Source organism: Ursus maritimus, unplaced genomic scaffold (genome assembly GCF_017311325.1).
Source record: "Ursus maritimus isolate PB19 unplaced genomic scaffold, ASM1731132v1 scaffold_2, whole genome shotgun sequence".
Taxonomy (NCBI): domain Eukaryota; kingdom Metazoa; phylum Chordata; class Mammalia; order Carnivora; family Ursidae; genus Ursus; species Ursus maritimus.
Genome location: NW_024424452.1, coordinates 3,875,400 through 3,890,114, shown reverse-complemented (window position 1 = coordinate 3,890,114; position 14,715 = coordinate 3,875,400). Strand labels below are relative to the sequence as shown.

Genomic DNA, 14,715 nt, shown 5'->3' with positions numbered 1-14,715 from the left:
GGGGGATGGGAAGGAGAAGAGGGAGAGGGAGGGGAAGGGGAGGAGGGGGAGGGGAAGGGGAGGAGTGGGATGGGAAGGAGAGGAGGGAGGAGAGGCTGAGAGGAAGGGGGGATGGGAAGGAGAAGAGGGAGAGGGAGGGGAAGGGGAGGAGGGGGAGGGGAAGGGGAGGAGTGGGATGGGAAGGAGAGGAGGGAGGAGAGGCTGAGAGAAAGAGGGGGATGGGAAGGAGAAGAGGGAGAGGGAGGGGAAGGGGAGGAGGGGGATGGGAAGGTGAGGAGGAAGGGGGAGGGGGGATCCTTTTTCCCCACCAGGAGAGACCCAGTCTTCAGGTCTCCTGGGAATCCTGTGACCACAGCTGCTCCCAGCTTCCTGGCCCAGCTTCCCGCAATTATGCCTCTCATTCCAGGTTCATGAACCACCGAGTCCCCGCCCACAAGAGGTACCAGCCCACTGAGTACGAGCATGCAGCCAACTGTGCCACCCATGCTGTGAGTTGGTTTTTGGGGGGCCGAGAGGGGGACACTTCCAGGTGGGAGGGAAGGCAGGCTCTTTACCCTTGGAGAGATTCAACATTTATTCCACGGCCATGTCCCTAGCTGACGACAAGTCCTCTGTGGCCCTTGGAAGAGTGAGTGGGATCTCGAGGGAAGGCCATCTGGGTACATGGGACTGTGGTGCTGAGCATGCCTCTCTCTTGCTCTGCGAACCTTCACTGGCTCCCTGGTACTTGGTACAGCATCTGAACTCTGTAGTGAGCTCTCAGGCAGGCCTCAGCTCATAAGTCGGTCCACCTCCCACTGCCACACCTTTTCCCCAGGTTCCAGCTCCTGCCTGTGCTGTTTCCTGGGTAGAAGGTACGCCTCCAGGCCTTGGCACATGCTGTTCCCTCTGCCTGGAATCCTTGCCGACGCCACCCCAGCCTCGCCTAAGAACTCCTCCTCTGGGCAGTGGACTGCTTTGGGACTAGTGACAGATCTAGACCACGTTGTCCAATTTGCTAGCTGCTGTCCCCGTGTGGCTGTCGCGTTCTTGAAATGCAGCTCGTCTGTTGGAGATGTGCTGGGAGTGCGACATACACGCCAGCTTGGGCAGACTGAGCACGGAAAACAGGATGTAAAATACCTCCTTAGTATGTTTATGTATCTCACCTGGTATTTTGGATCTGTTGGGCTGAACGAAATATGGTATTAACGTCAATGTCACCTGTTTATTTTTCCCTTTAAAAACATGGGTCCCAGACCATCCAAAATGACCTGCGTGACTCACGTTACAGTTCTGTTGGCTGGGGCTGCCATAGACCCTTTCTCCTGGAAAAGTGCTCCCAACACACAGAACTGGGCGCACTTTCAGGGACCCCCTGCCCCCAGCACTTTGGAGAATTCTAGACTTTTCAAGGGAAAGGAGGGACGAGCCAAGACGTGAAGAGTGAAGGGTTTTCCGGGTGGACCTGTGGGGAGGGCCATTTTTTTCAGAAGGTGCCAACTACGTGGGCAACCGCACAGCTGTGAGGCGGCGTGGCGCGCCTGGGCCCACGAGGCTGGCTGTGGGGGCCGTGACCAGCGATGTTCCTTGAGGCCAGGAGCCTTCGTGTCTACCCCGAATTTCTCTAGAGCCGCGCGGCCCAATATGGTAGCCGCTGGCTCCGTGGGGCTGCTGAAATTGTAACTAAAATCAATTAAAAAGAAATAAAATAAAACGTCAGCCCTTTCACGGCATAGTCACGGCTCAGGGGCTCGGGAGTCACAGGGGTCTAGTGGCTTCCATGCTGGATGGTGCAGGTTTAGGATTTCCCACCCAGGAGGGAGGTTGTGTCGGGTGATGTGGACTGGGCCATTCCAGCCACGGAGGGAGGCTGTGTTGGATGGTGTGGATCTGGAGAAGAGGGTGGGTGGCGCGCTCGGGGGGCTCAGGGACTCTGTACTTCCCCGGACCCCGCACCAGAGGCCGGCCCCGCAGCACCTGTCCCCGCTCTGCCCCCAGCTCTGGATCATCCCCAGCATCGTCGGCAGCTCCAACCTCTACTTCCTGTCTGACGACGACTGGGAGACCATCTCTGCCTGGGTCTATGGCCTCGGCCTCTGTGGGCTCTTCGTGGTGTCCACCGTGTTCCACACCATCTCCTGGAAGAAGAGCCATCTCAGGTGCCTAGCCCACGGGAGGGGCGTGGGCCGGGCAGGGTGACCAGGGCAGGGGGCATGCCTGGCTGAGCCAGGAGGGGCCCAGGGTGGTGACCCTCACGCCGTTTTTGCCTCTGCTGGCCGGGGTTAGGTCCCACTGGGCAGACCACTTCACCCACATGAGCCTCGTTTGCCCCCCTCGGAGAGGCCCGGAGAGCAAGCCGCCAGCTCCCGGTGTTGTTCCGAGGGACCCTCCTAACCGTCGTAACCGGCACAGTGACCGCCCCCTTCTGGGCACCCCCTGCCCTGGGTTTCAGGCCCTGGACAGATGTCACCACTGATCGTTTCAATAATTCCGTGGTATAGGCATTAGTCTCAGATTTTTAAATTTTTGCTTTGCTTTTAATTTTTAAAAAACACTGTGATTAATACATGTAACATGCATTGCCTCTCTTCGCCAGTCTTAAGCGGCCAGTTCAGGGGCATTAAGCACATTCACACTGTTGTGCAAACACCACCGTCCGTCTGCAGAACTTTCTTCTTGTTCCTGAACTGAAGCTCTGTCCCCTTTGAACACTCGCTCCCCATCCCCTCCCCAGCCCCCGGCACCCACCATCCTACTTTCTGTCTCTGTGAGTCTATCTCCTCTAGGGACCTCACACAAGGCAGTCATACGATATTTGCCCGTTTGTGCCGGGCTTCTTTAACTCAGCGTGAGGTTTCAGGGCTGGTCCCCGTTGCAGCGTGTAGAATGTCTGGCTTGTGAGTAATAGTAATGACACTGAAATCTGGAAGACGATGGGTCTTTCTCAAGATCGCCAAGCTGGTCATACCTGAGCCAATGCTGATCCCGGGAGTCAGGGGCCCCCATACATGGAGGGATGCCCTGGTCCATTGCAGCAGCTGCAGTGACCCCTCATCTCCAGCCTCAGCACTCCCCTCCTCCCCCTAGGAGCCCTGTGACTCTGCGGTACCCGCATTCCCGTTTCCCATTCTTGCCCTCTCCGTGGGTCTTGGTTCTGCCCCACTGTATGAGTTCTCGTGGCTGCTGTAACACATGACCACGAATTAGGTGGCTGGAAACAACAGAATTCATTCTCTTGTAGTTTAGGAGGCCAGAAGGCCGAGATCAGGGTGTCAGTGGAGCTGTGCTCTCTCCAAAGTCTCGAGGGGAGGATCTGGCCTCTTCCAGCTTCTGGTGGCCCCAGTGTTCCTTGGCTTCTGGCTGCTCCTACAGGCTGCCGGTGTCCTCACACAGCCTTCCTCCCTGTGTGTCTCTTTGTCCAAACCTTGCTCCCCTTTTTCTTACTAAGAAACCAGTCATTGGGTTTAGTGCCGGCTTAACCAGCAGTGGGACTGGCTGGCCTTTCCCGTCCTCACCTGTCACATACTGAATGAAAAAAACAGCATCTATCTTCTAGGTGGGATTAAAAAGTTAATGCTCGTAAATTGCTTGGACTACAGTGATCTGCTTATCGCCCACGAGGTATACACGCTAGCTGCTATGGTTACTTTCATTTCTAGGAGGACTTGTGGTTCAACCATACACAGGATCCCCAGTCAGTTTTACTGAGGGCTGCAGTTTGCTGGACAGAATCAGTTCGTGCTAGTTATCTATTGCTCTGTAATACATTACCCTCGGTCACAGAGGTTTTATGTATTTTTAAAGATTGTATATATTTATTTGATAGAGTGAGCAAGAGTGAGAGAGCACAAGCTGGGGGGAAGGGGAGAGGCAGAGGGAGAAGCAGATTCCCCGCTGAGCAGGGAGCCTGACGTGGGGCTGGATCCCAGGACCTTGGGATCATGACCTGAGCCGAAGGCAGATGCTTAACTGACTGAGCCATCCAGGCGCCCCCAGTCACAGAGGTTTTAAAACAGGAAACCTTGATTGCCTCTCAAAGCTTCTGAGAGTCAGGGATTCAGGAGCTCAATTAACTGTGTGGTTCTGGTTCACGAGCTCTGGTGTAGTCCTGAAGCAGGGCCGGGGCTGCCGCCATCTGAAGGCTCGACCGGGGCAGGAGAGGCTGCTTCCAAGCTGGCTCCCTCACATGCCTGGCAAGTTGGTGCTGGGTGTTCACCAGGTCCTCAGTGCTTCCCACATGGATCTCTCCAGAGACACATGGCTCATTTCTCCCCAAGTTAGTGTCCCAAGATAACAAGGCAGAAGCTCTAATACCCTTCATGATCGAGCCTCAGAAATCACTCACCATCATTTCTGCAGCCCTCTGTTGGTTACGTGTGTTTGCCTGATTCATCGTGGGAGGGGGCTCCACGCAGGTGTGAATACCAGAAAGTGGGGTTCTTTGGGCGCCATTTTGGAGGTCGGCTAACACACTGGGCAAATGTATTGAGGGCTTACTGTTTGCTACTTAGCGTGAGGTCACAACAAAAACAGCACATGTTGATTGAGCACTTCCTCATATGCACTGTGCTAAGTACCAACACACTTAACCCTCACGGCCACCCTGTGACAGGCTGCTGGTATCCTCCCCCTTCGATAGATCAGAGAGCTGAGGCCGAGAGACGGTAAGGAGCTGGGTCAAGGTCATACAGTCTATACGTGGTAAGGTTGGGATTTGAACTCGGGCCTTCTGGCTCTAGACCTGGACCTGAACCAGAATGTCGGGACCCAGAGGCTCCTTAGCGGGGGGCACACAGGTTTGCTGGTTTTGCACTTTTTTCAAATCACCAAAGCATTTCATCGTTTGAAATCTTTTGAAAAGCCCAGTATATAAAGCTGAAATGCTGCGTCTTATTACAGGTGTGGGTGCCAGACCTTCCCCTTTCTGGGAGAAGGCAGTCCTCAGCGACACCTGCGGGGTGTCCCCATTCAACCCCTAGGGGGATGGGGAGCCTGAAGCCCAAGGGTGGTGACTGGGGCAGAGGCGCGTCAGCCCCGAGCCCAGGCCCCTCCGCACCCTCAGGCGGGAAAGCGCGTTTGTCCCAGAGTGTGGTTCTGGGGCCCTACCCCTGACCCTACTCCTACCCGTTCTCTGCCCAGGATGGTGGAGCATTGCCTGCACATGTTCGACCGCATGGTCATCTACTTCTTCATAGCGGCGTCCTACGCGCCCTGGTGAGTACCTCTGTGTCGTCCGTGGCGGGGCTGGGGCTGGGGGTGGGGGTGGGCGGACTGGCTTCCTCTCTCTGAATGTCTTCTAGTTGTCTGCGTAATCGGTTGATTCGGCATGAAAGAGTGTAGGTAAAAAGATGCCCTCTGCCCATTCTCCTTCTAGAAGCAGCTACTTAGGACCAATTTCCTCTGTCTCTTTCCAGAGTTATTTTTGGCTAAAAGAGCCAAACCTTGTGCCCAGAATCGTGTAAATACATCGGTGTTCCTACCTTTCCTTCTGGTTCTAATGCAAAAGGAAGGATACGATACAAACTGCAATTTGCTTTTGTTCCCTTGGTAATGTTGCTGGGGGCGTCTTTCTGTATTAGTACACTGAAGGTTTCCCCAGTCTTTTTTGTTTTGTTTTTGTTTTTTTACAACAGCATAACATTTTCCGGCCATCCCCTGTTATGGATATTTCTGGCATTGGGGTGCTCCGTCCATTGAATCTCCTTGTTTGCGTATCATTTAGCACCCGCGCATGGATGTGTTGGCTCGAATCGTATCAAGTTGCAAAGAGGCGGCCTTTTCTGAGCTCCAGAAACAGCAGTTCCGTGTGGTGGAGCCTGACCTTTGCGGCATAAATTCGAAACTTGGATTTCTGGGCGGAAGGGAGCGGGCCTTCTAATTTGGTTAACGGTCATCGGATCACCACGCAGTGTATCGGTTTTAAGCTCCCCCCCAGCAAGTGACCTGGAATTTTCCAACTTGATTTAGTAATAAATCCAGAAGGTTCTGGAATAAGGAAACACTCAGCTTCAGGCCACACTCTAAACACGTGGGGCGCCTGCAGAGCTGTTGTGCTCACATTTGGGGAATGCATACTGCGTGGCCGGGCGTGCTGGGGGTCGGGACCCTGAGGGTGTGGCTGCTGGAAGGGCATCTGTGACGGGACAATGGTGGCATGGTGAGATGGGCCTGTGTGCATGTAGCCACGGGAGCTCAGGAGGCACTGCTGTGGTGTGGGGGCCTCGGGAGGGCTGCCTGGAGGAGGTGTGCTGCTCTGAGAACTTACACGTGTGCTTCTGAAGAGTGGGGAACCACGTAAAAGTTTGTTCCATTTTTGCCTAGGAAATTCCTATAAGTGGGGCATTCTCTTTCATTATATCTGCTAAAGACGGGTTTTATTTGTATATACAATGGCGATTACTTTTTAAATACATTTTGTGGAGGTATGCCGTACCAGGAGAGCATGCATGGTGAATCTTCACACACAGCGGCCAGCACCCAGATGAAGAAGCAGAACATGTCCAGCCCCCTTGTGCCCCTGGGCCCCCTCCCCTCAAGGTAACCCCAGCCCTGACACCTGTCATCATATGATAGTTACACCTGATTTCTTCTTTCATGTTAGCGGAGTCCCTGCTCTTTTGCGTCTTGCTTCTTCCACGCAGCATTCATCTGGGGAGAACCATGGAGTCATTCATCCTCGCTGCTGGACAGGGGCTGGTGACCACAGCTCGGGTGTCCATGCCCCTGTTGCAGGCTTGGCATGGTGCCATGTCTCATACAAGGGTAGGGGCAGATGGAGTATAGATGGGAGGCTGTTTGGTCTGTTTTTAGGGGTGATGGGGCTTTGAAGCAGGATATTGACGAGTTTTATTGTTTGGACCAAAGGGATCAGGGAGGTGCGAGGGGGGCTGGCACAAGGACCGAAGGGAGCAGTGGTGGTGGCCCGGACCCCAGGAGCGGCCACGGGAGTTAAGAGGAAAGGAGGGACAGATCAAAAAGACACTTGCAGGGAACTGAGTAGACTGACTCATGGATGGTGGAAGGGGGCGAGGGGTGCCAGGTTTCTTGGGCCAGCCTCCCCCCGACACCAGCTCCACTGCCATGTCTGTCTGGGGGTGTGGCAGATGCAAGCCCCATGCCCAGCTGGGCTTTGGGAGAGGAGGGGACATGGTTGTCTTCCCAAAACTGGTATGCTTCTGACTGTCCTATGCCAAGTGGGCAGGCATATGTATGGCGGCTTCTAGAATGCGCACAGATCCTGGATGAGTGGGTCGTGGGGAGGCCACTGGAGCAGGCCAGGAGCAGGAGAGAGAAACCAGGAGCCACGGGAGGGAGCTCCTTCCATGCGGCCACTTGTGGTTGCCCCAGGGGGGTCCTCAGCATCACCTGCAGTTGCCAGGGACCAGGTCATTGCAGGTTTCCTTTTGGATGTGGCTGAATACGGTCAAGTTTTGTGCTCAGCTGCAGTAACTTTCTTTGATGTGGATTTCTAGAACAAATCCTCTGACTGTCCTGCCCTCTGCTGGTTTAATGGCTGGGTTTCTAGTCTTGATTCCCGGCTGCGGCTGATGGAGCACGGGCTCTGCGCTTGTCCTGTGCTGACGTCTGAGGGTCAGGCCGGCAGCTGAGGTCCAGCCCCCTCTCCTCATGGGACTTAGGGTCCCACAGGGAGCACAGACGTTGACTGCCCCAATACGGACACAACTGTGGCAAGTGCGTGAACGAGGGGTGCAGGTGACGGGTCCTGGTTTGCAAGCCGTTTTAGGAGGAAGAGTTGGCCGAACGTGGGAGTTGATCAGATATGTGGGAGGATGTAGAGAGACAGAGGAGCTTGGTGACTCGTTTCCTGGCACCTGGGTGCAGGGGAAAGGGGGACACGGGACAAGGTGCTGTAGAATCATTTGGTGGGTATTTTTCTTTGAATGGTTCTGGTATTCATGCTGTTTTCTGCAGAGCCCCGGAGGTTCCCAGAGGACCACGGAGGGGTGAGGGTGTGAATGACCGTGGGTTCCCCCATCCTTGTCTCAATGAGAAAACCCCACTTTTTTTTGTCTTTTATGTTTTTGATAGATTGGACTTATGTGTAAGATTCCTGCATACAGTCTTCACTTGAAGTTTGTAAAAGGTGCTTGAAAGCCTTTGGCATAGGAGAAAGAGAGGAGCAGAAATATTTGTTTGAGGGGCATCTGGGTGGCACAGTCGTTAAGCGTCTGCCTTCGGCTCAGGGTGTGATCCCGGCGTTCCGGGATCGAGCCCCACATCAGGCTCCTCTGCTGGGAGCCTGCTTCTTCCTCTCCCACTCCCCCCGCTTGTGTTTTCTCTCGATGGCTGTCTGTCTCTGTCAAATAAACAAAATCTTAAAAAAAAAAAAAAAGAAATATTTGTTTGAAATTCAGCACACTTTTTTGTGGGGGAGGGTTCATTTTCTTCTGTTAGAGTCAAGTTGAAATTCAGTGTGGTATTTTAATAAGAAATGACCTGTGTCGCTTGAGGCTCCCTCCCCTTCCCGTCCCGCCCTCCATCCCAGCCTGTCCTCCTATCCCTTCCTCTGCCCATCCCTTCCATCCCATTTTATACTCCTGCTACCCATTGGCCTATTTTGTGTCTGGAGAGCTATTTAGAAAGTTCTTCCGGGTAATGAGCTGGGTTATTTTTTTCTACCTTTAAGCTTTCCAGTATAAATTAACTTCTTTACAATAACAATTGGACTCGGAGCCGATTGCTTTTGGGGGGACACGGGGGGTGGGCAAAGGTTTTATATAAGGTAGTCTCATTCGAGAAATTCACTCTGGGAAAAAAGTGAAAAGACCCCTCCCTCCAACCACTGCCATCCTCACATGTCCCTTTTTAGATGGAACTCCCGCTACCCACTCAACAAGGGGTCCGGTCGGTGTTCTGCACTTTTACACGTCTCTCTTCACATGTGCAAATAATACATACAGTCCCGTGACTCTCTGCTCGCTCCCCACCGCCGCACTTAGCAATACGTCTGGGAGATGTACGTGGTTGGGAGACAGAAACCATACGAGGACTGGAACACGGACCATCTGGTTGGCAGGAAGGATGCACGCGGCCCAGCTCCGCTACCTTGGAGCCGGCAGCAAGGCTGAATTTGGAGCCGAGAGGCAGTAAATTGATAACAGACGGATACAAACCTTACATCCCCTTCCCCTTCTGGTAGACGGTGGGTGCCTTCCGGCGTGTCCTGTTGGACCAGTGCTGTGATGAATGTCCTCTTCTGTGCCTCTGTGCCCACACGAGACAGCATTTCCTTGGCTAACCCCTGGGTCTGGGATGATGGGGTCACTGGACAGGGGCACCTCGGGTCTGATAGATTTGGCCAGATGGCCCTCGCACAGCCTTTATGCTCCGGCCCATTTGAGAAGCGCTTTGTCTCTGCGCTTGGACGGTGCCCGTTTTGCTAATTTTCCTCTAATCGTTACTTATTGTTGCAGTCAGTTTCTCCGTCTCTCCACCTGTCTTTCCACCAGAGCCCACGTCCCATCTGCAGAGCCGTGGGGCACAGGGCTGCTTTGGCCTAGTCTTTCTGGGTCCCAGGGGGCCCCCCTCAGACTGTGCCCTTGGCTCTCTCTCAGGCTGAACCTTCGGGAGCTGGGCCCCTGGGCCTCCCACATGCGTTGGCTGGTCTGGATCATGGCCTCGGTGGGCACCATCTACGTCTTCTTCTTCCATGAGCGGTAAGCCAAGGCTGGGTAGACGGGGGAGGGCTCAGGTGGGCTGGGCCTCCTCTCTGCTATGCATGAGGGCAGAGCTCTGCCCGGCATCCGGGGGTTCAGGCCCATGGATGACCACCAGAGCCACAGCCCATAGGGTTGATCTGAAGACCTTGAGGGTCACGCGTCACTCATGTTCCCTAAGCTGGGAAGCTGGGTTGTCAGATGAGCGGGGAGGCTCCGGACTCCCTTCACGTGCGTCCCGCTGAGTGAAGAAAGAAACAGAGCTGTGGAAACAGAAGGGAATAACTGACTTCTTGAATCACCTGGGAGGGCAAATCGGTGTCAGCCGGTGTAGACTCCCGGATGGATGGAGGGCAGGTGCCTGGGCCCGGAGGGGAAAAGGTGCTGGGATCACACAGTAATGACGGCCCCGGGCCCGAGCGTGGCAAGGGCCCGCACGCGGGCCGTACTCAGCAGGGGCAACCCTGGCCCGTTATCCCACCGACAGAGACCGAGTCCCAGAGGGAAGGACGTCCGTCCAGGGCCACCCAGCTCCGCCAGCACTGGCTGCGTGTAACTGGGCGAAGTCAGAGCCCAGGAGGGCCGGGCAGAGGGCGGAGTTCTTCTCACTCTTTTGGTTGGGGTGTCCCCTCCTACCCAGAACGGGGAGCTGTATGCCGTTCCTCATGGGGAGGCTGTCCCAGGGCCCAGATGGCTTGTCTTCCTGCCAGGTACAAGCTGGTGGAGCTGCTCTGCTATGTCATCATGGGCTTCTTCCCCGCCCTGGTCATCCTCTCAATGGTAAGTGCCCCTGCCCGGCCAGGGTCGCCCAGCTGGCTGGAGGGACCCGGACTGACTCTCGGGATGGTCGAGTCCGACCCCCTCCTCTGGCACACGGTCAAACTGAAGCCTCAGGACGCAGTAGAGCAGGCAGGTTAACCCTGGGGGGCTCGACTCCCTGGCTTTGCAGGCGCTGACACCACCTAACCTCCAGTGAGCGAGGTGACCCTCCCCACGTCAGCCCCTTCCCTGAGTCAGCCTCCCCTCCCCGAGTCAGGCCCCTTCCCTGCATCAGCCTCCCTGTGTGTTTAAGGATTCAATAGGAAAACCCGAGGACAGAGACTAGGACGGTGCCTGGGACATAGCAAGTACCCAGTCACTAAATTACATCTGTGATCATAACATCTCTGGCTGTGGAGGCAGAGCCGAGGCTCAGGACTTCGGACCCTTTGGGTGTTTGCATGTCCTAACCTGCTTGTCTGCACTAGAGACCAAGCCCAGAGGGGCAGTCGGGTTCCTCCCCGCACGCATTCTGAGCCCTTACCAAGGGCAGAAGGCCTACATACAGGATCTTCCCTCCTTGCCTGGGGCGTCCCTGGAGATGGACATGCTGTCCCATTCATGACACCCAGGCCAGCCCGCACGCGGGTGCAGCCCCTGAGTGACTGAGCTGGGGTTGGCCCCCATCACTGCTGACTGTGGAGACTAGGATCTTTGGGCTGTTCCGCCTGGGCCTGTGAGGGGCAGAGCAGGAAGAGAAGCAGCTGGGGTGGCCACATGTGGACCGCATCCCCTCTGCGAGCCTCAGTTGTCCCGTCTGTCAAATGGGCACAGTAAACTCACCTGCCTGGCACCTTCCCTAGTTTATTATCTTACAGTGTGATTATGGGCAGGTGGTGAAATCATATGTAGTCAAGTCTAGCAGGTGTTTTGTGTTTTTTTAAAAATGTTATAGTTTTTACAAACCTAAGTGGTATGGTCAGGGTGGTCTTCCTTTCTCCAAGTTCACGTACATATTTACCCGTATTTTCTCCTGTTTCTGTTGTGGTCGAACCTTCCCTCTGTGGTTTCTCCTGGACGTGGTGATTCATCTCCAAGCCCCTAGCCGGTGACGTCAATTATCTGCCATTTAAATGTGCTCCTTTGGTCACACGTTAAATTCACACGTGTATGTGGGTCTACCTCCGAGATTTCAGTTCTGTTCCGTCCGGGGGCCCGTCTCTCCTGGCACCAACCCATTTTACGTAACGTAGCTTAATTACGTTTTCATCCGTGGCCCCGTCAGTCCTTCTGCTCAACATTTTCTCGACGATTTGTATTTATTCTTACGGACTGCCTTCTCCCCGTGAAGTTCATTTTTATTTAAATACGTATATTTATTAAATTTATAATATGAAATTAAACATTAAATTATGTAATTTATATTGAATATTTAAAAAATTTTAAAGTTAAACATTTATTTAATTTAAAATCTTAAAAAATTTTATGAGGAATATTAAATGAAGCATTACATTATATAATTTATGTTAAACAAATATTATAGTTAAAAAATTTTAATTTATTTAAAAAATTTTAATTTTTAAAAAATTTTGTCAAATATGTCAAATATTAAATTATATAATTAATTATAGTAAAATATTTTTAACATTTTAAAAATGTTAAAACATTTAAATATATTTTAAAAGATTTAAAAATGTATAAAGATGATTAAAGATATAATTTATGTGAAACAAATATTATAGTTAAAAAAATTTTAATTTATTTAAAAAATTTTAATTTTTAAAAAATTTTGTCAAATATGTCAAATATTAAATTATATAATTAATTATAGTAAAATATTTTTAACATTTTAAAAATGTTAAAACATTTAAATATATTTTAAAAGATTTAAAAATGTATAAAGATGATTAAAGTAAATGTTACATTGTATCATTTATAGTAAACAATATTTTTAATTTTAAAAAATTTAAATTTATTTTAAAAATTTTATGAATTATATTAAACTAAATATCACATTGTAGTATTTTGAAATTTTAAAACTATTTAAATTTATTTTTAAATTTTAAAATTTATGAAGTGTATTAAATATTACATTATATAATTTATATTAAAGATTTTTAAGTTTTTTAATTTTTAAAAAATTCATTTAAATTTTTTTAAAAATTAAATTTTATAAATTACATTAAATAAATATTAAATTATACATTATCTAATTATGTATGACAAATATTTAAGTACATATATACTTATATATAGTAAGGGTGTATTTAAATACATAGTCACTGCAAAAAACTAGTCTGAAAATGTGTGAAAGAGCCAAGCCCCCCTTCCCCCTCCTCCCCAGTACGATGACCCAGCTGCGACCACCAGTTTCTTGTGTGTCCTTTTTATTTATTTATTTATATGCAAATCTATGTGGATATGCAGACATAGGGACTTGTTTGTTCTTCTACAAAAACGAGGTCGCACGAAACGTATGGCTCTGCAGCGTGCTTTCCTCACTGAGCACGTGCTGTGGGCACGTCTCCACGACCGCCACGTGGAGTCATGCCTGCCTTATAAGGTGCTTGTGAAGGCTCCAAGGTGCGAGCAGGTGCGAGCAGGTGTGAGGAGGTGCGAGCAGGTGCGAGCAGGTGTGAGGAGGTGCGAGCAGGTGCGAGCAGGTGCGAGGAGGCACTAGGTATTCCTAATGCTGTTACTGTGTCGTTAATACTCGAGTATGATGCTCTCGAGGACTGAGGGAATCAGTGTCCCCCCACAGGCCAGTTAACCCAACGTGGAGGTTGGCGTGAGTCCCTTTGTCTGGAATGCTCAGTTCCCGTGCATCGTACGTACATACAGAGTGCATATCGGGTGTTGCACGTGGGGAGAACGCTGCTGGAAGGATCCTGTTAGCAGTGCTGGTCTGAAATGCGTGTGCAGGCGGACCCGGGGAGACGGGGGATGGTGTGGCAGGCTCCTCTCGCTCAGTCTCCGCCATTCCCTTTAAGCACCAACCACTCCGGGGTTAATACTGCTCGTCTTTGACGGCTGTAGGACGACTCCTTTTCTCTTAATGTTTTTTGTTTGGTTTCTCTAAAATTCTTCACCCTGGATATGTATTACTTTTAAAAAACTGTAATACAATATACATAAAATTTATGATTTTAACTCTTTTAAATATATAGTTGGGTGGCAGGAAGCACATTCATGTTCTCGTGCAGTGGTTACCACCAGCCATCTCCAGAACGTTCTCATTGTCCCAAACCGAACTTCTGTCCCCATGAAACACGAACTCCCTGTTCCCCCTTCCCCAGCCCTGGGTAACCTCCATTCTACTCTCTGTGTCTGTGGATTCGACAGACTCCGGGGACCTTGTATGAGACGGATCCTACGGTCTGTGTCCTTCTGTGTCTGGCTCCCCTCACTCAGCATCATGTCCTCCACGTTCATCCGTGTTGGACCAGGTGCCTTTTTAACTGAGTCATGTTCCATGGTCTGAAATCATACGAGTAACAATTCGTTTATCCATTCATCCATCCCCAGACGTGTGCGTTGCTTCCACATTTCGGCTGTTATGAACCTGGGTGTACCAGCATCTGTCCATGTACCTGCTTTCGCTTCTTTAGGGTACACACCCAGATGTATTCATTCTCAGAAAAGATAAGCTAGAAAATAGTCTTTGAGAATTTGATAGAAACGAGCAACATTTGAGAATTAATTTGGGGAGAATAGACAACACGTGTCGAGACCCGCTACCCGGGAATCTGGCCTGGCTCCCCATCCATGTCTCTTTTCGTTTTGGGGTGGTGGGGAATGGCGGGGGGCTCCCAGCCCGGCTGGCGGCTCCCCTGACCTGTGCCCCACTCTTGTGCTTGCCGACAGCCCAACACCGAGGGCATCTGGGAGCTGTTGACCGGAGGGGTCTTCTACTGTTTGGGCATGGTGTTCTTCAAGAGTGACGGGACGATCCCCTTTGCTCACGCCATCTGGCACCTCTTTGTGGCCTTTGGTGCTGGCACCCACTACTATGCCATCTGGAGGTACCTCTATCTGCCCAGCACCCTGCAGGCCAAGTTGTCCAAATGAGGTGGCCCAGACCGCACGGGACAGAGCATCATGAAAAGTGTGTCTGTGAACTTTGGTCCAGAGCACAGCGCCCAGGCCCGTCTGTGCATCCACGGGCAGAGTTTTTGATGGGTCCGGGCCTACTTCTGGTAACAGTCAGAATGTCCTTAGAGTCCCAGGTGAGAAAGAAAGCATTTAGTCATTTTGACAGAGGAGAAATTAACCCTGTAACGTGTTTCTGTTCTAGGCA

At 51.5% G+C, this 14,715-nt stretch overlaps 1 protein-coding gene across 1 annotated transcript in view; it reads left to right on the top strand.

The window, feature by feature from the left end:
• The window catches only part of MMD2 (monocyte to macrophage differentiation associated 2), a 31,365-nt gene extending 16,879 nt beyond the window's left edge, over positions 1-14,486 (top strand). Inside the window, exons 3-8 of the mRNA XM_008698310.2 lie at positions 279-488; positions 1,981-2,141; positions 5,122-5,196; positions 9,558-9,659; positions 10,370-10,439; positions 14,283-14,486. Of these exons, the coding sequence (XP_008696532.2) occupies positions 279-488; positions 1,981-2,141; positions 5,122-5,196; positions 9,558-9,659; positions 10,370-10,439; positions 14,283-14,486 (822 nt within the window). The remainder of the gene's footprint in view (positions 1-278; positions 489-1,980; positions 2,142-5,121; positions 5,197-9,557; positions 9,660-10,369; positions 10,440-14,282) is intronic.
• Positions 14,487-14,715: the final 229 nt, after the last annotated feature.